The 23,586-nt window shown below is 37.2% G+C and overlaps 7 protein-coding genes across 7 annotated transcripts; 2 read left to right on the top strand and 5 right to left on the bottom strand.

Moving 5' to 3' along the window:
* Positions 1-5,755: 5,755 nt before the first annotated feature.
* Positions 5,756-7,464, bottom strand: B0P05DRAFT_448515 (Metallo-dependent phosphatase-like protein; the record flags this gene model as incomplete). The annotated part of the gene is made up of 5 exons (XM_051573851.1): positions 5,756-6,387; positions 6,522-6,555; positions 6,605-6,716; positions 6,762-7,064; positions 7,115-7,464. Coding segments are annotated over 5 exons (1,431 nt in total), but the record flags the coding sequence as incomplete, so codon positions are not given.
* Positions 7,465-7,719: 255 nt separating this feature from the next.
* On the bottom strand, positions 7,720-8,824 carry B0P05DRAFT_481412 (t-SNARE; the record flags this gene model as incomplete). The annotated part of the gene is made up of 6 exons (XM_051575180.1): positions 7,720-7,892; positions 7,945-8,162; positions 8,209-8,360; positions 8,407-8,503; positions 8,556-8,691; positions 8,785-8,824. The coding sequence occupies 6 exons, from the start codon at positions 8,822-8,824 to the stop codon at positions 7,720-7,722; spliced, it is 816 nt and encodes a 271-aa protein (XP_051429334.1).
* Positions 8,825-9,151: 327 nt separating this feature from the next.
* Positions 9,152-11,391, top strand: B0P05DRAFT_592529 (uncharacterized protein; the record flags this gene model as incomplete). Its single annotated transcript, XM_051582998.1, has 3 exons — positions 9,152-9,361; positions 9,416-10,020; positions 10,074-11,391. 3 exons carry the CDS (start codon positions 9,152-9,154, stop codon positions 11,389-11,391), a joined length of 2,133 nt encoding a protein of 710 aa, XP_051429333.1.
* A 37-nt stretch (positions 11,392-11,428) lies between these two features.
* B0P05DRAFT_565459 (uncharacterized protein) lies at positions 11,429-11,989 on the bottom strand. The gene is made up of 2 exons (XM_051580959.1): positions 11,718-11,989; positions 11,429-11,670 (listed from the first exon to the last, which is right to left on the bottom strand). The coding sequence occupies exons 1-2, from the start codon at positions 11,951-11,953 to the stop codon at positions 11,652-11,654; spliced, it is 255 nt and encodes an 84-aa protein (XP_051429332.1). The 5' UTR covers positions 11,954-11,989; the 3' UTR covers positions 11,429-11,651.
* On the bottom strand, positions 11,981-13,211 carry B0P05DRAFT_565457 (uncharacterized protein). The gene is made up of 2 exons (XM_051580958.1): positions 12,292-13,211; positions 11,981-12,244 (listed from the first exon to the last, which is right to left on the bottom strand). Exons 1-2 carry the CDS (start codon positions 13,162-13,164, stop codon positions 12,014-12,016), a joined length of 1,104 nt encoding a protein of 367 aa, XP_051429331.1. The 5' UTR covers positions 13,165-13,211; the 3' UTR covers positions 11,981-12,013.
* A 538-nt stretch (positions 13,212-13,749) lies between these two features.
* On the top strand, positions 13,750-15,500 carry B0P05DRAFT_481417 (Cation/H+ exchanger; the record flags this gene model as incomplete). The annotated part of the gene is made up of 8 exons (XM_051575181.1): positions 13,750-13,858; positions 13,904-14,169; positions 14,218-14,262; positions 14,309-14,391; positions 14,462-14,647; positions 14,699-14,747; positions 14,794-14,919; positions 15,069-15,500. The coding sequence occupies 8 exons, from the start codon at positions 13,750-13,752 to the stop codon at positions 15,498-15,500; spliced, it is 1,296 nt and encodes a 431-aa protein (XP_051429330.1).
* Positions 15,501-15,698: 198 nt separating this feature from the next.
* Positions 15,699-17,190, bottom strand: B0P05DRAFT_565441 (ATP-NAD kinase-like domain-containing protein). The gene is made up of 5 exons (XM_051580957.1): positions 16,913-17,190; positions 16,709-16,853; positions 16,212-16,658; positions 15,979-16,168; positions 15,699-15,932 (listed from the first exon to the last, which is right to left on the bottom strand). Exons 1-5 carry the CDS (start codon positions 17,053-17,055, stop codon positions 15,709-15,711), a joined length of 1,149 nt encoding a protein of 382 aa, XP_051429329.1. The 5' UTR covers positions 17,056-17,190; the 3' UTR covers positions 15,699-15,708.
* Between the last annotated feature and the right edge of the window lie 6,396 nt (positions 17,191-23,586).

The following is a 23,586-nucleotide window of genomic DNA, read 5'->3' as shown; positions in this document are numbered from 1 at the left end:
AGCAACCAGATCAGCCCTTGAAGCAAAAGGTACGAAAGGAACCGCCTTTGTTGTTTGTTTGTCATCTACTTGAACCAAACGATAGACACGACGATCTTTAACCACAAATTTCTCATGCTTTTTTTCTAGATAGTGTCTTAATTCGGCAGACTTAACTCTATTCAGATCAAGATAGAGCATAGGCCAATCCAGCTGGATAGATTCTGGTGCATTCTTCATTGTCCAAGTAGCATATAAGAATTCTGGTTCTAAGGACGACTCAGCACTAGTAGATTCAGGGCCACCGATTCTAGACAATACATCAGCTGCATTGTTTTCTTTACCAGGCTTGTACTCAATAGTAGGTGAGTAAAGCTCCAACTCGTTCATCCAACGCACCAATCTTGGGCTCATTTTATCTTGCGACCTCAAGTAACAGTTGGGAAGGTGGTCAGTCAAGATCTTGTAGCCTCCGCGACAACCATCAAGAAAACATCGCCAAGTACGAAGTGCATGTAAGATCCCCATCAATTCACGCTCTTGAGCAGGGTAGTTACGTTCTGCAGAGGAGAATTTTTTCGATTCGTATGCTACCGGATGCCACGCAGGAGGGTCCTTATCATCGGGTTGCAAAAGCACAGCACCACAACCAAAATCAGATGCATCTGTTTCCACTCTAAAAGGCTTATTCATATCAGGAGCTTGTAGCACAGGGGCAGAGACCATCATTGTCTTGATTTTATCAAAGCTTTCTTGACACTCCTTAGTCCAGACAATAGGACGTCGTTTAGGACCAGTGCCTTTAGTGAGATCAGTCAAAGGAGAAGCGATTGATGCAAATCCCGGAATGAAACGTCGGTAATGTTGAGCTAGGCCAATAAAAGATCTGACTTCTTGGACATTGGTCAAGGCAGGCCATGAATTTAATACCTTGATTTTGGCACGACTAGGTAAGATACCATTGGAGGTGATATCGAATCCAACAAATGTCAATTCTCGTTTACCAAACTCACATTTTTTTAGATTTGCGATTAGGTTGGCATTTTTGAGTTTGTTCAATACCATGCGTACATGTTGCTTATGCTCTTCTAGTGATTTACTGTAAATCAAAATGTCATCCAAATAAACCAAAGCAAATTTGTCTAAGTAGTCACCCAAGATTTTGTTCATTAAGCTTTGGAACGTTGGAGGAGCATTGGTAAGTCCGAATGGTAAAACCAAGAATTCAAACTGTCCGTATCTGGTGTTAAACGCCGTCTTTGGCACATCTTCTGGATTGATGCGCACTTGGTGATAGCCCGACTTCAAATCAAGACTTGTAAAATAAGTGGCACCTTGCAGGCGATCTAAACATTCATCGATCCTTGGTAACGGGTGGTTGTTCCGAGTGGTTACACTATTCAAAGCACGATAATCAATGCACATTCGCATTTCTCCAGTTTTCTTTTTCACAAATAGAACAGGTGCTCCCCAAGGCGAAGCGCTTGGACGAATCAGGCCTAATTGTAGCAGTTCTTTGATCTGCTTTTGCAGTTCATCTAGTTCGGCAGGACTCATTTTGAATGGAGGGCGACTGATAGGCTTGGCTTCTCCCGTGTTGATGACATGAGTTACGTCACGCTCCGGAGGTAGCCCAGGTAATTCATCCTTGAAAACTGAAGAGAATTCTTTCACTATTTTATCCCAGTATTCTTCTTTTACAACCATAGGATTTCTTTCGTTTACTTCAGCAGAATTTACGTACAACAAGTAACTCTCAGCTCCTCTACGAATACTCTTTTCCGCCTGTTTTTTTGATATCAAGTAGTTCAGTTGAGGGATTGTAGGACGTCCTTGACGGTAGTCATTTCGAGGAACTAGTTCAACTTGCTGTTTCTTGTCTTTACTCTGTATATACCAAGTATCGTTGGACCAGTCAGGGCGCGGATCGACATCCTTCAACCAAGTTCGACCTAGAATTACATCAAACTTAGTGGGGAACACGTAGGCTGTCACCTTGGTCTTGAAACCTTGTAAGTCTAAAAATACTTCGACCTTTTGATTAATCTCGGTTGTTTCGCCACCAGCAGTTTCCACTCGTCGATCATAAACAGGAGTAGAAGAGACAGCATGCTTTGCTACACTGGGCGACACATAGTTTTCGCTTGCGCCACTATCGATCAATATGTCTAGACTAGTACCATCAACTTTGCCATGGTATAGAGGTAGTTTTGTAGCGACTACGTTTAGTTCAGACAAATACTGAAACTCTTCTTTTAGCCCTTTACTTGGATGAATGATAGGCACTAATTCAGTAACAACGCCGTGTTCAGTTTTTGTAAATTCCTCGGGGTCTTGGTCTTTAGTGATTACAATAGAATCATTATTATCGTCGTTGTCATCAGTATCAGAATAAGGTGTGTAATCTTCAACTTTATTTGACTTTTGAGTAAAACATTTACAACAAGTTGTGTTACTATAGTCATCGCTTGCAGGAAGATTTTCTGAATCTTCACCTAGCTGAGCTTCCTGTTCCTCAACTAGGTTTAATGAAAATCCTTTGACGAACTAGCACCATTATTCTTGTTTAGTTTGCGATAGCGGTCTTGCTCCATTCGACGGATATCTTCACTACGCATTTTGCAAAAACGGCGAATGTGACCAATTTTGCCACAGTAATGACAACGGGTGTTTTGTCGAGGAGAGGAGGTCATCACGCTTAAATCCATTGGCTCGCCGGCATAGGGTCTCCTTGGTGGAATAGAACGGTTGGCATTGAAAAATCCAACATTTCGACGATAAAAAGTGGGATTTTCATGTATAGCGCTGTCGTGTGCAATTGCGACACGAATGGCTTCTCTCAAGTTAGTACTTTGGGCTTGACGAACTTGAGAACGGGTATCCCGGTTAGAGAGCCCGCGCATAAACTTGTCGCATGATTCATCTTCGGTAATTCCTGGGATAGCAGCAATGATGTCCATAAAACCATTAATATAGTCGTTTAGGGAACCCATTTGTCGGTAGGCTGCCAATTTATCTCTGGCAAGTCGGATAGAGTCATCGGGTCGGAAAAAATCCACCAATTCCCTTTTAAGTGTCAACCAGTCTTGTGGTTCTTCTTCAGTATCAGATTCCAGAGTACGGTACCAGGTGTCGGCCCTTCCGCGCAACAATGTGACAGCATAGCACTTAGTTTGTCTGGAATCCCAGCCTTGGAAATCAGCGTAACGTTCCAAGGTACGAACCCATGAGTCAATAATCATTGCATCGCGAGTACCGTCGTAGGTTGGGGGTTCAATTGTACGAGGTACACTTCTACCACCATTGTTATTCAAGGCCTTGGTAAATTCTTGAATAAGGGAGACAATAGCAGTATTGTCAGACAAATCAGAGGTAGAGTTTTCTTTGGACATTTTTTTTTCAATAATACACCAGTACTAATCAATTAAGATAATAGAGTAATTACAGCACGTAGGCAAAATAAAGATACAATACAGCACTTAGGCACAGATATACAGCACGGAGGCACACAGGGAGATACAACAGTCAGGAACGGAACGTCTGATGCTACCAATTGTCGATTTGATATTTTACTTAGGTTTGTATTCTTATAGTCAAGTCACGAGACAATAGAACGTTTCTTAGCCAATAGATTCACTGGGAAATATTCTGGAAATAACGTGACGTCACAGAAAGGAACTGTGTATTGATACAGTAAGTATAAGATCTTTATTTATAATAAATGTAATGTTACCTGTGTATTGATACAGTAAGTATAAGATGAAGAACTTACAAGTATCAATAACACAGTATTTATATGTTTTCTAATTGTACTAAAATATATAAACTATAACATATGGAGAAGGAAGTAATTAAATACTTAAAGCTGATTGATGTTTCTGTCTTGACGAATCTAAAGTGTGCTTGGCTTTACTAATGCGAATCAAGTTGAGGCGGACTTTCTTTCTTCTTTTGTTCAGTACTTGTGGTTTAAACCTTCGTTTGTTCGGATTATAGTTTGTTGGAAGGTTATATTCAACTTCAATTGGCTGTTTCTTACTGGAATCGCTATTTTCTGTGACAGAAAATGGCACAATTTATACCAATATATATACAACAAAAAACTGAAAACCACGTGATGTATCAAATCCCAACAATTCTATTGGCTCTAATTATATCGTTACTTAAATTTCGGCTGCATAAAGTTTGATTTTTTGGTCCTTTGTCTCAATTAATGAAAGAAACCAGTTAATGGAACCTTTCTTGTACAGCCAAGTGTGATGATCTGACATTAAATAAGTCTTCATTTACATACTAAAATACATCATAATCAATTTACATCAGAAATAGACATAAAAGAACCTCTTGTACTGAATAAGACAATGGATCTTTTAATAGATCAAGACGTATAACCGAAATCCATAATTTACATTATTTAATTAATTTAAAGTAGTCTATGATAATAGAGACTCAGTCATTTGCATGAACTCTACGACTACTTACTCCGACATCTCTTCATGTATAAATATGCTATAAAGCAGTCTCAAAGTATCTACCTTTGTCTCTATATTATCTTATCATACAACTCTTTATTATCAAAACATCACACCAAGTCATATTGAAAAATTATCAAAAGACATATAGAAATTCATATGAACCCTTGAATTAATAATACGATGTAAAATAACTCTGGTAATAAGAAGTTATAGGATGCTCAAGTACATTTGTTTATTGAATCAGAATAATACTAATACACTTTTTCTTTTACTTTGGTTTAAATCTTTATAGGTCTTTTTCTACTTTTGATACTTGCTATATCATCAAATGGCGTGCTACTGCTACTACTATTACTACTACTTCCATGACTATCAGATCGGGTGATATTGACAATGCCTATTATCTTGGGCTGTTGTTCTTCTTCTTGTGTCAAACTAGCATTCAAGTTAGGATTACTACTATTGTAAGGCAAGACAGTTGCATCCATCTCTTGGCTACCATCTTGATAGTGAAGTGTCTTTTCATCCTGTTGTACCTTACGTTGATAGTGATAATACTGTTGACATGCTGCACAACCTTGCACCAGTTTCATATCATGATATTGCTTCTTTTTGCGACTGAACACACCATTTTTTCCCCAAGCCAATGTGAAACCAGAAAAAAGCATCCAATATACATTCATGTTTTGAATTAATGTAGGCCAAACACCACCATAAAAAGAAGCAAGTGCCACCAACTCACTAAACCGCCATAACCAATACATGGCTTCAAGTCCCTTAAACCAAGGTCTTTCGTTCAACTGGCGACCTTGAATCGTTTGACTACGACACAAAAAGTCTTGTGCATCTGTGCTTCGCCAAACCACGAGCAAAAAGAACCAAAACACATCCAATGTGATTTGTTCTGTAGCAAACAACCAAGTGTCAGCAATAGGAATCCATTCGTTTTGAAAGACCATACCCCACATGTAAAAGATACCATAGCGTTCTTGGTTGGTATCTGCAGAGGGGATAAAATTAGCCTTGAACCAAGGTAATGTCAGCAAGGCCAAGATATAAATAAAAGTAACATGCCAAACGAAAGGTTGATCCTTGGGTAACTGCATGAATCGAATTGTCCATGCCAAGATTTGTTTCTGAAGTCGAATATACATGGATTTGCTTTTTTGTTGGTCGATATGATGCATACGCAGCAAAAGCTGTTGCATACGTGTCTTGTACTGGATATCGTTTGGACCCAAACATTGAGGCACAATCAAAAGAAATAGGATGGCAGACATAGTCGAGAGTGTAATGCATTGTAGCACAGTTGTCATTTTAGACTTGATAATGAATTCGCCAGAGCCACCACCGATCTTGATGCGTTGCGTATCCATACGGAACAATGTCTCAGAAACACCAACTTGACCGTTGGGTTGAGTCACTTGGATTTTGAGCGCATACGTTGCCTTGTCTTCAAACAGACTCGTGTTCCAAGCAGCAACCCAAAGAGGGTGTTCTGCATCACCCACAAAATGAGCAGGATGAGGATGAGGGTGTTTATCAATAAAAATATCTATTTTTAACTGATCAGGATCTTGTCCTGAAAAGACCAAGAATCGGATATGAGAACTCTGTCGGATACGCCAAAGAGGCTCTTTAGAAGGAAGAGAAAAACGAGCATCTTTCGGGTTGGTAACAAGAATAGAAGGAGCAGGCTGAACTGGATGTGGCCAAACGATCGTTTTATCTTGGGCCATGGGATGAACAAGACCAAGACTATTGACGGGTCCTTTTTTGGGAATCTGGTCTAGAGGAAGTTGAACGTCTACAAACGAAATCAAGTCGTGGTCAACAGCAACAATACGATAGAGTCCGTGCTCCTTGAGATCACCTAATTCTAATTCAAGTGATTTGGTGACAGGATCGTATGATTTGAGGACATCACCTAAGCCTGAACAAAGCAGTTAGTGACTGGCAACAATTATCTTTATATTTTACCTGCAATCAACTTGTGAAGGTGGCCACAAAAATACATACTATAATGACTTGCTAGATCACGAAACGTTCTGCCCTTTTTTGAAACACCAAATACCATGGTGGAAGTAGGATAATGTGAAAACTGGGTGCAACAAGTCAGTCATGACACAAATCAAAAAACATCAGCTTACCACAAAAGTGTGATTAAACGAAGCTGACATCAAGGTTTTTTCAAGTTGGTCCATTGTTTTTGATGTAAGATAACCAAAGAAATTCAATGGCCTAGAGGGTCCTTTTTTCGGACTTTCAAGCGTGTTAGATCTCATTTATGCAGCAGGACGTACTTACCAAGCATCAATGGCAACAAACTGATAACGGCTCTCGAGTTGATCGACTTGCCATGAATAAATGCCGTTGCCTTGTTCTACTAGACCAGCCTTTTGACCATGTGTTCGATAATAATTGACTCTAGATTGCCATGAAGGCAAATCAAAGCAGTCATGATTACCACGCATATCGTACCAATCCACATTCACTTTTTCTTTAATGGCCTGTTGATATACATCCCATTCGTCCACATACTGGTGAGACGTGATTCTCTTTTTATCTTTTGCATCTGTTAGATCACCTGTGACAACAACAAATTTTGGCCTAAAGAAAGTGGTCAATCGGATAATTATGAATAGCAACCATAGCCTTACTTGACAACAGGCAAAATAGATTGAATAAAATGAAAGAAATGAAATGTATGTCCTTTGGGCCTATATCTCGAGAGATGAAGATCCGTAGCCTGTATATGATAAGTTAGCATCTTATCTGTTGTATTCTTACTTACATGAACAAAATAAAAAAGATGGTTAGATTCTGTACCGAGGACGATGGTGTCGTTTTTCTGGGCTGGTAATCGTCCTAATGAACTCGGGCGTTGTTTAAATAAAGGAAACCATGAGCCTTCTGGTCTTAATTCTGTTGTAGCTGATAGAAACAACTGGAAAGCCCTTAGGGAGCATAATAGCGTGACAATGATACACAAGAGGCCTTTTTTATTCATGAATGATAAAGAGAAAAGAAAAAGAGAAACAAACAAATACTGACAACTTCTCTCTCTTTCTCTTTCTTTTTTTATATGTTGCATTGTTGGGACTTTTTTTAAGAACACGTGCATATGCTCCTTTCAATACAAACAATTGTCATCTCCTTTTTGTATTGTCAAATGCTGAAACTGATACCATCCTTATTTGTCTGAAAATAAAAATAAAAATTCGGATTTACTCTATTTGTAAAAAAAAAGAGAGAGAAGGGGTATTTATTTCGCAACAACAATAATCAGGGCCAAAACGCAGCCAACAATAGTGATAATCAACATGAAGCAACACATGTTCTTTCTTGCTCTCTTTTGATGACGGTTAGCTGTCGTCAACTCTTCTGCTGCTTGCTTTGTATTTTGAGAAATATTGAGTACATTGCCGTAAATACTCTCTATAGATAAGGTCAATAGGTGTCAATCGTATCATTCTTTTCTTTTACTTACGGATACCGCTTTCTTGTTCATTTACAAGCATACCGAGATCACGAAAGATTTCATTTAACTCGGTAATACCTTGTTCAATACCTTGAATTTCATTTTCACGTTCAGAAATCAAGGTTTCGTTGTAATCAATCTCGTTATCCAAAGCCTCAATCTGGATACGCCTTTGTGCGTCTTCCACTTGGAGTAATTGTTGTTGTTCTTGTTGAACTTCATCATCTCTGTGTGGCTTTGTTAAACTAGATCAGATATGACATGATACTTTACTCTATCTGAGACTGAAGGGCTGCTGTAGATGCCTTCTGTTTATCCACATATTCTCTTTGCTTAGAGACAGACTCTCTTTGAATATTTTGAAATTCTGCCAATACTTTCTGAAAATCTTTAGATAGTTTTTGTTGTTCCAACTTGCGTTGACGCTGTCCTTATGGATTAATAGGAGAGCCAATACACTTGTTTATTTACCGTTTGCTTTGGATCCGATGTTTGGTATTGAGACAATAGTTTAATATCTGCTGTGGTATCTTTGATTAAATCGCGTGTGCCTTCTGTTACGTCATGACTATAGCAAAGAGGTAAGTTTGTGGAAGATATATAGGATTCTTCTCTTTTACAGTTTGTTTCGAATATCAGGGGAGTCTCTTGCTGTACCCAAAAATCCAACTAGTCTTTCAATACTAGTAATATTGCCATTGATATGAAACACTTGTTGAGATACTCTTTGTGTCAAGGTCTTATAGTCACTACCATCTCATTTTCCTTTATTCTAAGTATAGCCATTCTCTTTTCTTTTTTTTTTTTATGATAGAATGATACCTTGTTGAAGTCTCTTTCTAGAAGAACTAGAGACACCTAAGCCTTGTTCTAAATCATTAAAAGACATGATACAATAAAGAAAAAAAAAAAAAAAAAAGACGAAAACGAAAGAGAAAGTATCCTCCTCCTCCTCCCCGCATTCAGATCAACATGATTGGTTAAGAGGACAAAGTCAGTTTCCGGTCCATCCGAATCTTGTTTTTTCGATTTCCACGTTCCGCAGTTCTAAGATGACACAATGTTAAATTATACAAATTCTGCTATTCACTCGGTTAAAACAAAGGTCCGATTTAATCCGGCTCTGGTTTGCATCTAATTGGTCAGAGTCTCAAAAGTATAAAAATACACCCCCTTCCCTTTCCTCTTGTTTTCTTCTTTATAGTTTCTATATACAATGACCAAAACTTCACATCATTTACTTGATACACTTGACATAGTACTTCTAGGTACCATTGGTCTTGGTACTATTGCTTGGTTTGCTAGACATCAGATTGCAAATAGACTCTTTCAATCCAATAAGTCATCTGAACCCAACACATCGACTAGTGATGAAGCCAAGTCACCCAAAAAGGAACGCAATTTTGTCAAAGTCATGCAAGAACAGGTAATGTCTACATACTACATCTATCTATATACTAAAAAAAAAAAAATTATTTAGGGCCGTAGAGTCATCTTTTTTTATGGTTCTCAAACAGGCACAGCAGAAGACTATGCTTCTCGCTTAGCCAAAGAATGCAGCCAAAAATATGGTGTCAGTGCCATGACAGCTGATATTGAACAATATGACCTCAGTTACCTTGATACAGTCCCTGAAGACTGTCTTGTGTTTTTTGTTGTGGCTACTTATGGTGAAGGTGAACCCACAGACAATGCTGTTGAATTCTGGGACTTGATTACAGACGAAGAACCTCAATTCTCAACATCAGATCGATTGGAGAACTTACGTTACATTACTTTTGGTTTAGGTAACAAGACATATGAACACTACAATGAAGTGGTTCGCAAGATTGATCATCGTTTACTTGCCTTGGGTGCCAAGCGTATTGGTGAGCGTGGTGAAGGTGATGACGATGGTTCTTTGGAAGAGGATTTCTTGGCATGGCAAGAGGAAATGTGGCCTGCTTTTTGTGAAGCATTGGGTGTAGATGAGGCCAATGCTCAATTGGGTCCCCGCCAAGCCATATTTAGTGTAGAAGAGTTGACCGAATTCGATAAAGCCAAGGTTTATTTTGGTGAATTGAGTGAATGGCTTAAGGAAGGAGCGTAAGTATGACCATGTTAGTTTCTTCCCCCCTTAAACTGACGATCTTTGCTAGTCGTGTTGTGTATGATGCTAAACGTCCTTACAATGCTCCTATTACCTCAAGAGATTTGTTCAAGAACAGCGACCGTCACTGTCTTCATATGGAAATCGATATCTCGGATACCAACTTGAGTTATCAAACAGGTGACCATGTAGCCATCTGGCCTACCAACAGTGAAGTTGAAGTTGAACGATTAGCTCAAGTGCTTGGCTTGATGGACAAACTCGATACTGTCATTCGTGTACAAGCCATCGATGCTACTGCCTCCAAGCAACATCCATTCCCTGTCCCTACCACCTACCGTGCCGTGTTCCGCCATTACCTTGACATTTGTGCTGTTGTTCCTCGTCAGACCCTGATGTCCTTGATTGAATATGCACCTACTGAGAAATCCAAAGAAGTGCTGCGTAAATTAGCCACAGATAAAGAAGAATACCGCCTGCGCGTAGGCGATATGACCCGCAATTTGGGTGAAGTGTTGGAAATGTTGGCTGAGTCTGAAAGTATGGATCCCAAGAACAGTTTTGCCAATGTCCCTTTTGATTTGATTGTCGAAGCTGTTTCTCGTCTTCAACCTCGTTATTATTCCATCTCTTCATCATCTAAAGAAGATCCTAAAAAGATCACTGTGACTGCAGTCACTTTACAGTACACACCAGATCTTTCTTCTCCTCGTACTGTCTATGGTGTCAACACAACCTATCTCTGGCGATTACATGAAGCCATCAATGGCCTTGAACCTGATACTGTGTCTCCTCGATACTACCTTGGGGGTCCTCGTGATGGTCTGTTTGATGTCCAAGCCAAGCAAGCCCGAGTGCCTGTCCATGTGCGTCGTTCTCAATTCAAATTACCCCGTAATCCTACTGTGCCTATTATTATGGTGGGTCCTGGTACAGGTGTTGCTCCCTTCCGTGGATTTGTTCGTGAACGTGCACTTCAAAAGAAAGAAGGCAAGCCTGTAGGCACCACTGTCTTGTTCTTTGGTTGTCGTCATTCTGAACAAGACTTTTTGTATGCTGATGAATGGCCTGAACTATTCGAGACATTGGGTGGTGATTCTCGCCTGATTACTGCATTTTCACGTGAGACAGATAAAAAAGTCTACGTTCAACATCGTCTTTTAGAACATGGTCAAGCCATGTGGGATCTGTTAGAGAAAGGCGCTTATGTCTATGTCTGTGGTGATGCTAAAGTGATGGCTCGCGATGTCAATCAAACCTTTGTTCAATTCGCTAAAGACTTGGGAGGCTTAAATGAAGCAGAAGCACAAGATTATGTCAAGAACTTAAGAAACACGGGTCGCTATCAAGAAGATGTTTGGGCATAAACAAATGTACATATTTAGAATAAAAGAAGAAGCTCATAGATTATTTAATTTCTTTTCCATTTCTAAAAAGGCTTTCATGGAAGGATCCATGTCTTGTACTTGAGGTTGTGTGTCTAATTCAGCAGGAATGGGTTGTCCTGCCTGTATAAATCTATCTTTGATTTCTTTGTTCTTTGCAGCATAGTCTTCCATGTCTTCTTGATAAAGATCCCATACACTATTGCTAAACATGAGACATTGATCATCATCATTACTCTGATTTACCAATGAACACACCCACTTTGTTGAATCGTTAGTTTCACTGTTTGTGCTATACATGTCTTTACCTCATACAGCAATTATCAGGTTCCAATGGTTTCTGAGGTAGTGGTATAGGCTGATTATTGAGATAGACAATGGTGGGTTTAGGTGTCTCTTTATTTGTTTCTTCAAGTTGTGGTACTGGCTCAAAGGGTATAGAGAGTGGCGTTTTTGTCAATGTCGACTCATTGGCATTCTTCAACACAAGATCCCACCATCCACTGTAATTAGGTATTCGCTTACAAGATCGTATCCAAGACATACAAGAAAGAAAGAAAGAAAAAAAAACAAAAAAAAATTTATTAGCATGGGGGGTATCATTTCAATGAGAAGCAGGTGAGGTACATTGATCTATAGAACATACACTTGAACTTCTTTCATATCGACCAAGAATAAACCCATCTTCTGCAAAAGTACTGTGGTTATTCCATAATTTAGCTACTTCTGCAGTCATTCTGGTCATATAAAGACAACCTTGTTTAATTGATTTGGGCCAAGAAAAGTCTTCTTCTGTTGAAATAGCACGAATAAATGACATGACGCTCACAATAGCCTATGAAACCTAAGTGGGGGAGTTTTCTCTCTTTTTGTATTGCTTACCTTTAAATAAATACTAGTATCTTCCCATATAAGTCGACTGGATTCTTTTCGAGTAGGTAATAATAGCAGCTCTTCTTTATTATTTCCCATGTTGGCTTCTACATTCTTGTCTAATCGATTGGATAATTCAGTAGCATAATGAACTTGTCTTGTTAGTTCAGTCAATTTCTGTTTTAGACTGCTGGATATAGTTGTCTGTAATGTATCTTCTATCGTCTGTTGAAGGGTGGTGAATACATGCAATGAAGTAGTAATGGCATTTCTTAAGTGTGTATACAGTTGTTGATTGTTGTCTATAGGCGAATGAATAGTATTCACAGGTGAATGGACCATAGTCTCGCTAGGATGTCGATTTGATTTGAACGAAGTGAGTGTCTGAATAGGATCGATAGTCAATAATGGCTTGAGTACAAGCCAAGTCTCTTTCATATCGACAGTGGCACTATAGAGATTGATTAGCAAGTTCCTTGAAAACTTGGTATCCAATCCTTGTACAACTGTCGATAGCCTTGTTCTAAGTACCCAACAGAGTTCTTTAAGGACAAGGATACATTGACTTGTTGCCTGTACTAAATCATATGAACATTCAGGTCGTTTTTCCACCACATCAAGTACAGACAACAGCTTGTCAGTGCTTGACTTGGACTTGTGCAAGATAGGCGAAAATGCAGCATATAGACTCTCATTGCCAATACAGTTCATACATCGCGTGATGGTACGCTGTAGTGTGGTTGTGGTGAACAAGATGGTCTGAGATGCTTCCATCAGACTCTTTTGAGTAGATTCGGTATTATTGCTGTTTGTTTTCTGAATAGGTGCAGGTAAGTCATTCTTTGTTGTATCTGCATGAAGCGGCTGTATTGGTTTCTTCATCAAAGCTGAAAAGAAAAAAAGAGGGGAGGGGAGGGGGGAAATTCAATATGAACACGGCAATAAGAAATACATGCAAGCATTTCCTAATTAAGAAGTCCTGATGAAGACAATAGATGACGTACTTTGAATAAATATCTCCCCTTATTTTTTTCTTTTTTATGAATGTATGCCTGTGCCATATCCATAGGAATTAGACTATTTTATTCAATGTATGATATAAGTAGTTAATCTACTGATGAATTTAACTATAAAATATATCAAAAATACAAATCATCAAAATGAATTGATAAAATATATGTGTTTTTTTAATCCTTTAAAGTCAAAGAACAATGTACGTTTGTTTGACATCTATTGACGGAGATAATAAAATTTAGTGATAATCGGAGTTGGCGAAAATAGCGCATGGCAATTAGAGTAAGACCAATATCTAAAAAAGGAAAATTGTGTCACATGACCTCTTACAAATAAACAACCCGGTTTTCGATCATATAAATAAAATGGAAAGAAAAGGAATCGTTTTCTTTTGTTTCTATAGACCATTTTCTTATATACATATATAGTATTTTAAGACAAGTGCTTATTTTAATGGAAGTGGAAACAATATCAATTGTTATTTTCATCCTTGGAGGGTTTATCCTTTTATTCGGATTGACTTCTCTAGTCATTAAAGAAAGATTGTATATATCAGAAGCATGTATGTTTAAATATAAGCTAGCATTGATTTTTAAGGTTTCATTAGCTGTTGCTATTGCGTGTGGTATTATCTTTGGTCCTCTTTGTGCTAATTTCATCAATGTCGAATCTTGGGGAGATGAAGATATGATTACCAAACAATTTTGTCGAATTGTTATTGGTATTCAAGTCATGGCAGTAGGCGTTGCTCTTCCTAAAGCTTATTTGCGTAAAGAGATTGTATCACTCGCGATGCTACTTTTGCCTATCATGATTTATATGTGGCTCATGAGTGGTTTGCTTGTATGGGGATTGATTCCTGGTGTTAATTTTGTAAGTTATAGTTCATGTTCAATAGCTAATTGACTAACTTATCTATAGCTTGAATCACTCATGATTGCTGCTTGCTTTACCCCTACAGATCCTGTAAGCAACATAAAATATCTCTTGTATTTATCTAAGCAAACAATAGGTTCTAGCAAATTCAGTTGTGCAAGGTAAATTTGCAGAAAAGAAAGTACCTGCCCATGTTCGTAATCTCATTTCTTGTGAAAGGTAAACCCCTTCAAAAAAAAAAAAAAAAAAAAAAAAAACTGTTTTCATTGACTGACCTTGTTCTATGCAGTGGCGCCAATGATGGTCTTGGTTATCCCTTCTTATTCTTGGCTATCTATTTACTTCAAATGAACACGGGAGCTGCTATTGGCAAATGGGCCTATTGGATTATGGCTTATAATATTCTTTTATCTTTTGTCATTGGATTTGTTGTGGGCTATGTTGCAAGAAAACTCTTGAAATTTGCTGAGCAAAGGTAAGGAACCGTGTTTGCTTGTCATGAAATTCATTTCTTTTTCTCTTTTAGGAAACTGATTGATAAGGAATCATTCCTTGTGTTTGCTGTAGCATTAGCAGTAAGTCAATCGACAAATAATAAGAAGAGTAACACCTTTTTTTTAGTTGTTTCTTATGGGAGGTGTTGGTCTGATTGGTAGCGATGATCTTTTTGCTTGCTTTATTGCTGGCAATTCTTTTACTTGGAATGATTGGTTCCGAGTAGAGACTGAGCAAGCACATTTGATGGAAGTAAGTAACTTTCTCTCTCGTCACAATGGGATAGATGACTTATTTGTTTTAGGTCATTGATATGCTACTCAATCTTAGTATCTTTGTTTATATCGGTGCTACTATTGTAAGTATGATACAATAGATACAGTTGATCTAATTTACTATAGCCCTGGTCTTCATTTTCTGATGCAGCTATTCAAATTACTGCTTGGCGACTTGTTGTCTTGGCCATCCTGGTCCTGTTGCTTCGTCGACTTCCTATCGTTCTCACACTGTATAAATACATCCCTGCCATTCGTAACTGGCGTGAAGCTCTCTTTACTGGCTGGTTTGGTCCTATTGGCGTAGGCGCCATTTTTTACTATCAAGTAGCTATAGAAAGTGTACCCGAAGATGGTCCTAATGGACATGCACGTGCAGTAATGTTGCCGGTTGTTTACTTTCTTGTACTCTCGTCTGTGATTGTACACGGTATCACAGTGCCTTTGTTCCATATTGGTACATTTGCTAAACGCACCTTGACACGTACTAGTGAAAAGAGTCAGCTTCGATTGCCTGTTTACAAACCCCTATCAACGACCCAACCAAAGTTGATATGACGAATATAGCACATCAAGAAGATACCGATGCAACAGAAGACGTACGCAAACACACGACAATTAAAATAGTAACACCTCAAAGACCAGAATATACCCCTCAAGATACACCTCTAGATGATCAACATAGTATCTCCTCCACCCTGTCCTCTTCAACCCAACCCAAACACACTTAATAAACATATGTAAATAGAACGATAGAATAAATTTATTATAGTTTAGATGTGTGTCGTTTAAGTTCTTGATCAGACCAGGGCAAAAGATCAAATTCGTTTTGGTTTCTAATAGAAGGTGCAGTGACAAACGATTTCTGACGTTGACGTACATTCCAATGAAGCGACGTTTGTATGGAAGTAAACCAGTCATGATCAGCATCATGAGCACAATATGTTTCGATAGGATGAGGTGATATGGTAATCTTGATATGGTCTCCGTCTACAAGAATGTGTTGAAAAGGGTAATGACATCATATTAAACTTACGTCCAAGTTCAACTCGATTTCTACCATCAAAGCTACAGAAAGCAGTACATCTTGAACCAAAAGGAACGACAATACGTATTGTATGCTCTTTCGGTAACACGAGTGGTCTAAAACTTAATGCATGGGGTGAAATAGGTGTGATTAAGGTAGATTGCATGCTTGGATGTGTCAATGAACCACCTGCAGAGAGCTTCTTTTTTGAGTTATGGATTAAATTTGCAGGTCTTATTTACCGAATAAGCTGTTGATCCAGTAGCAGTAGCAATACAAAGTCCATCTGCTTGTACAGTGGTTAAATGTCGATTGTTACTAAACAATTCAAGTAAGGACATGTTGGCACTAGGTCCTCGATCAACGACAACTTCATTCAGTACATGATGAGTTTGTTCTGGTACAGAAATCATGTTTTCCTTTAAACCAAGAAAGACACTTCTCATCCAAGCAGTCTCATCTGTCAAATCAGAGCTATTTTCTGTTTTTAGACGATAGACTGTACAGACAAGACGCATACGCTGTACACTTTTCAATTGTCCTTCAAACAAACGACTCAATTCTTCTTTGTACGTCGTGAACAAAAAGGGAGTTAAGAAACCCAAAGAACCTAAATGAAAAGGTACGACAGGAGGTACTTTGGATTGGAATAATGACGAAGTAAACAAAACTGTACCATCACCACCCAACTATATAGTGTGTAAATAAACTTTTTTTTTTGTTTCATGTATCCACTTGCTGTGATGATTAAATTAAACAAGTCAGGTGAATCATAACAGAATTGAGGTGTCCAAAACTTCAAATGCGTCTCCCAAGCTGAATCTTGTTTTTTCAGTTCATTATAACCAAACAATGGAGCATGTTTTAAATGAGCATCAACAAAACTACTCTCAAAGACATGGTCAATAACTCACGATCTTACTCCATCTCAAAACAAGCTTACACAATAAAAGGTTTATTTTTGCCAAAACGAGGTGTAAATATGAGCCACTCAACTAGTTGACGAGTGAACAATACAAGTTTATTGTCTTTTGCTTTGGTTAAGACAAGAATTGTATTTCTATCAGGACGCCAAGGTACTTGCATAAACACAAAATTATTGATTTAGTCAGCAGAAAAAGAAAAAGAAAAAGAAAGTAGCACATTGTTTCTTTTTGGGAAATATTTTATTCACTGCAAATAAGTGGCCAATTCTGCGTATGTATGTATATTGATGCTGAGAGTATCGTCTCATAAAGAAAAAGAGAAAGAAAAAGTTTATTTATCAAAAGTATTTTATCAGTTGACTGTATTTCATCATTGTTGATTACACTTTTCATGAGGTATATTTATGACAATTTAGTTATTACAGGGTATCAGTGATTTGACTGAGCCCATTTAAACAAAAGACGAGTACGCGAGATTGTATAACCAAACAAGGAGAGCGTAAAGTCTATTTATACATAGTCAGGCTTGTTGAATGCCCAAAATAGCACCTGATAACATACAGGATACCTCTGGAATTGATGTGGGCCAAAAAAAAAAAAAAAAAAAAAAAAAAAGCAACTTGTAAAATTTGACCAAAAAGACCTTTCGACCAAAGGGTGGTACTCACAAAAAAGGCTCGTTTGACAACGTTTGGTTTTCTTTTTTACGCTACAGGGTGAGAGATAGAGCTATCAACAAGCTTAGATACTCAAAATATGAGCCAGACGCTCTAGTTCCTGATGCATGTGTTTACTGGCCAATTGTACGATGAAAATAATGAGATATGAGCGAAAAACCTCAAAAATATTTTTGCCTCTTTGCTTAGAATTTTACTAGCAAATTTGCTGAGTTCTTTGCATCAATCGAGTCAAAACCAAAGATCTACAACTTTGGTTACTGCACCAAAGCCTAATAACTGCGTCTTTGTACAGTTTCAAGCAAGAGCTCAATTTTAGAAGCGGCAGGAAGGAGAACTGAATCACCTTTATTTCAATTTCCAATACCATCTATTCTGCATATCCTTAGTCCATTTTCTCCATATTCACATCATAATGTGCCTCTGCTTTGATGCTTCTATGTCTTCTGGCGCTCAGAGTAGCAGCAAATGCTTTAGAAAGATCAGTTGCTAGCACGTTTTGTATAACATCTAAAGCGAAAATGCTCAAAACACAGCTTAAATGCACCACTCTTGACATAGTAGCTCTGTTATTATTAACGGGACTCATAAAGTGATACTTAGAGCTAAGAAATACATTAGCATTGGCATTGACAGATATCTAATAGTTTATTATTCAAATTCAGGTCAGACCGTTTGCTTGGCTGAGCTGACAACTTTCTCTAGAGACATCTCTCTTGATTACTCCTGATTTGATAAGTTAATCCGTGGTCAATAAGCTAGTCCTAAACAATATTTGACCAAGGAGAAGAACAAGCAGTAATTGAAAATCATCATATTTTTTTGAAACAAAACCCTACACAAGTTCCAACGGACTTTCTCTGTGTTCTTACTTTTTCTCTTATTTTATATCTACTCTCTCTCTCTCTCTATCTCGCAACAGGTAAATGTCTAGCAACAAATGATTTGTATCTGATTATGCAGTCATTATTTTGTTGGTACAATGTCTCAAAAGTAGGTAGAAAGGCTTGGATATCAACCTATCAATCACATTGAACTGATTGCAGATTGACTGTCTCATCTAATGCAAATCCTTGTATAGTAGTAATCAATGAGCTATCTGGACCAATTCTACTATCACTACAGCGTAAATGATGGAAGAAATCTTCCATTAAATGTAGAAAAAAAAATCCATCAAAAGCTGAGGAATTCTTTACTCATTGAAGGAAATTCTTGGCCAAATATTCATTCAAAAGAAGAATTTTTCTTCCATCGATGAAAAAAAAAAAAAAACGCAACCGGTTACGCTGTGATGAGAGTGTATTTTTTTAAGCCTAAAAATAACTGTTTTTCAGAACTGTTTTTCTGTTGATACAAATAGCATATTTGTGCATTGGTAGTAACCTTGTCAAATTCATACTCAAAGTTTGTTAATTTATTAACTTTATGGAAAAGATCCTTTTGAACACATGGCCCAATGTGGTCTTTGACTGCTCGAACTCGTCCAATTCATAAGAATGGATATACTAAGCTAGAAATATCTTAAGATAACAAGGGCAAAAAAGGGATAAATAGAAAAGTGCTGATTTGATGGTGTGTCTGGGTGTGGGTTTGTAACCAGAAAAGAAACGGAACATTTGGTTGGATGTTGGAAGGAGTATGTTGCTTGCGGTAGCATTTTACATAGAGGTGATTTGGGATAGAGTCAAATTTATAGAGGTCCATTTGGTACTCCAATAAAGTACAAAGCAGGCATTCTTGAGTGCGTTTGTGAGGAAACAGCTTACAAAATTCTGAGAGACAAAGGGCTTGGCCAAGGGCACTTTGCATTCGCTAAAACCACCTTGAGCAGTGCCTAAAGACGATTTTTGGCCTTCGAGGAGTTTCTTGATGCATTTTATGGACATAATATCGAGACTAACTAGTTAGTAATTGTCTTGTCAGTCGGGTTGCCTTTCTTATGACTTAGGACTACTTGTTCGACTCGTCAACAGTAAGGCATGTATGGCCAATGCCAACACAGATCAGAAATATGAAGAATCAGAGGGCCTCTAAAGCTTTTGATATGCATGCAAAAAGTAAACCTAGAACCATAAGAGCATCACAGTAACAGTTGTAGACGTCAGGAACTCCTCATGAATGTAATGAATTTACAGAAAAATATATAATGTATTTTAAACTACACTAAATTTATGCCGATTTACACATATGCCACTTGTCTACTCAAAAAAATAAAAACCACTTTTTAAAATACATCCAAGATATTTTCTCTAGTGATGAAAAATAAAAAAAAAGCAGAAGATTTTAGTTTTTCTATTTTAAATAAATGAACAAGTCTACCAGATGATGATTTTACTCTTTTAGTTTAGAGAAGAGGTTACTGCCTGGTAGATTCGTTTTTTAATTCAAAACTAAAAAATCGAAAAATAAGCTTTTTTTTTTATTAATTTTAAGCAGAAAAATTATAAATTTTCTACTTTTTTTGTCATTGTAAAAAAATATTTTTGATTTATTTTAGAGTAATGGTTTTAATTTTAAAATAATGTTTTTTTTTATTGTTTTTCAGAAAATATTTTTTTGAGTACACAAATGGCATATTTGTAATTTCGGCATAACTGTTAATATTTTTATTAATTTTGAAAATGCTTTTTTTTTGTAAGTCTATTGCACTGATCACGAAGGCCTGAGACCTAAGAGCCTTTGTATAGTTTCCCCATCGATCTAGCTATCTTTCTCGTAGAGTTAGCACTACAGCATAAGTGATAGAGGAAAAATGCAACCGCTGACGCTGTGGTGTATGATTGCCATAGCTGCTATGGGCACTACGGTTTCTATGCTTACTATGGCTGTCGTAATCACTTTGCTGCCTCAGGGAACCTGGTCAAAAATTGATGAGAAAAAGTGTTCAAGACAAAGCTCAGATTGCTGGAGTTGTCATTTGGGATGTAAAGGCGCTGTTGATGTCTGACAGCTGCTTTCCAAATAGGATCTTTAGCTGCCGCTTGCTTGATTAGAGTATGATAAAATTTATTCAAAGAAAGGGTGTAGCTGACTTGTGAGCCCAGTTTCAAATAAAAAATTGAAACTAATATCTTGAAGAAAAGTATCATGCGCTGGCTGAATAAGTTTAGATGCTGAACCATACCTTTCTTATTCTATTTTTCTGACCCGAGCATAAATTTTGGTGTTCAGAGCCACTTCCTAAAGATTGCGATAACTCTACGAGAAAGATAGCTAGATCGATGGGGAAACTATACAAAGGCTCTTAGGTCTCAGGCCTTCGTGATCAGTGCAATAGACTTACAAAAAAAAAGCATTTTCAAAATTAATAAAAATATTAACAGTTATGCCGAAATTACAAATATGCCATTTGTGTACTCAAAAAAATATTTTCTGAAAAACAATAAAAAAAAACATTATTTTAAAATTAAAACCATTACTCTAAAATAAATCAAAAATATTTTTTTACAATGACAAAAAAAGTAGAAAATTTATAATTTTTCTGCTTAAAATTAATAAAAAAAAAGCTTATTTTTCGATTTTTTAGTTTTGAATTAAAAAACGAATCTACCAGGCAGTAACCTCTTCTCTAAACTAAAAGAGTAAAATCATCATCTGGTAGACTTGTTCATTTATTTAAAATAGAAAAACTAAAATCTTCTGCTTTTTTTTATTTTTCATCACTAGAGAAAATATCTTGGATGTATTTTAAAAAGTGGTTTTTATTTTTTTGAGTAGACAAGTGGCATATGTGTAAATCGGCATAAATTTAGTGTAGTTTAAAATACATTATATATTTTTCTGTAAATTCATTACATTCATGAGGAGTTCCTGACGTCTACAACTGTTACTGTGATGCTCTTATGGTTCTAGGTTTACTTTTTGCATGCATATCAAAAGCTTTAGAGGCCCTCTGATTCTTCATATTTCTGATCTGTGTTGGCATTGGCCATACATGCCTTACTGTTGACGAGTCGAACAAGTAGTCCTAAGTCATAAGAAAGGCAACCCGACTGACAAGACAATTACTAACTAGTTAGTCTCGATATTATGTCCATAAAATGCATCAAGAAACTCCTCGAAGGCCAAAAATCGTCTTTAGGCACTGCTCAAGGTGGTTTTAGCGAATGCAAAGTGCCCTTGGCCAAGCCCTTTGTCTCTCAGAATTTTGTAAGCTGTTTCCTCACAAACGCACTCAAGAATGCCTGCTTTGTACTTTATTGGAGTACCAAATGGACCTCTATAAATTTGACTCTATCCCAAATCACCTCTATGTAAAATGCTACCGCAAGCAACATACTCCTTCCAACATCCAACCAAATGTTCCGTTTCTTTTCTGGTTACAAACCCACACCCAGACACACCATCAAATCAGCACTTTTCTATTTATCCCTTTTTTGCCCTTGTTATCTTAAGATATTTCTAGCTTAGTATATCCATTCTTATGAATTGGACGAGTTCGAGCAGTCAAAGACCACATTGGGCCATGTGTTCAAAAGGATCTTTTCCATAAAGTTAATAAATTAACAAACTTTGAGTATGAATTTGACAAGGTTACTACCAATGCACAAATATGCTATTTGTATCAACAGAAAAACAGTTCTGAAAAACAGTTATTTTTAGGCTTAAAAAAATACACTCTCATCACAGCGTAACCGGTTGCGTTTTTTTTTTTTTTTCATCGATGGAAGAAAAATTCTTCTTTTGAATGAATATTTGGCCAAGAATTTCCTTCAATGAGTAAAGAATTCCTCAGCTTTTGATGGATTTTTTTTTCTACATTTAATGGAAGATTTCTTCCATCATTTACGCTGTAGTGATAGTAGAATTGGTCCAGATAGCTCATTGATTACTACTATACAAGGATTTGCATTAGATGAGACAGTCAATCTGCAATCAGTTCAATGTGATTGATAGGTTGATATCCAAGCCTTTCTACCTACTTTTGAGACATTGTACCAACAAAATAATGACTGCATAATCAGATACAAATCATTTGTTGCTAGACATTTACCTGTTGCGAGATAGAGAGAGAGAGAGAGTAGATATAAAATAAGAGAAAAAGTAAGAACACAGAGAAAGTCCGTTGGAACTTGTGTAGGGTTTTGTTTCAAAAAAATATGATGATTTTCAATTACTGCTTGTTCTTCTCCTTGGTCAAATATTGTTTAGGACTAGCTTATTGACCACGGATTAACTTATCAAATCAGGAGTAATCAAGAGAGATGTCTCTAGAGAAAGTTGTCAGCTCAGCCAAGCAAACGGTCTGACCTGAATTTGAATAATAAACTATTAGATATCTGTCAATGCCAATGCTAATGTATTTCTTAGCTCTAAGTATCACTTTATGAGTCCCGTTAATAATAACAGAGCTACTATGTCAAGAGTGGTGCATTTAAGCTGTGTTTTGAGCATTTTCGCTTTAGATGTTATACAAAACGTGCTAGCAACTGATCTTTCTAAAGCATTTGCTGCTACTCTGAGCGCCAGAAGACATAGAAGCATCAAAGCAGAGGCACATTATGATGTGAATATGGAGAAAATGGACTAAGGATATGCAGAATAGATGGTATTGGAAATTGAAATAAAGGTGATTCAGTTCTCCTTCCTGCCGCTTCTAAAATTGAGCTCTTGCTTGAAACTGTACAAAGACGCAGTTATTAGGCTTTGGTGCAGTAACCAAAGTTGTAGATCTTTGGTTTTGACTCGATTGATGCAAAGAACTCAGCAAATTTGCTAGTAAAATTCTAAGCAAAGAGGCAAAAATATTTTTGAGGTTTTTCGCTCATATCTCATTATTTTCATCGTACAATTGGCCAGTAAACACATGCATCAGGAACTAGAGCGTCTGGCTCATATTTTGAGTATCTAAGCTTGTTGATAGCTCTATCTCTCACCCTGTAGCGTAAAAAAGAAAACCAAACGTTGTCAAACGAGCCTTTTTTGTGAGTACCACCCTTTGGTCGAAAGGTCTTTTTGGTCAAATTTTACAAGTTGCTTTTTTTTTTTTTTTTTTTTTTTTTTTTTGGCCCACA

Source organism: Gilbertella persicaria, assembly GCF_025201335.1.
Source record: "Gilbertella persicaria strain CBS 190.32 chromosome Unknown B0P05scaffold_80, whole genome shotgun sequence".
Classification (NCBI taxonomy): domain Eukaryota; kingdom Fungi; phylum Mucoromycota; class Mucoromycetes; order Mucorales; family Choanephoraceae; genus Gilbertella; species Gilbertella persicaria.
The sequence above is the reverse complement of the archived record's forward strand: the minus strand, read 5'-3'. Positions and strand labels throughout refer to the sequence as shown.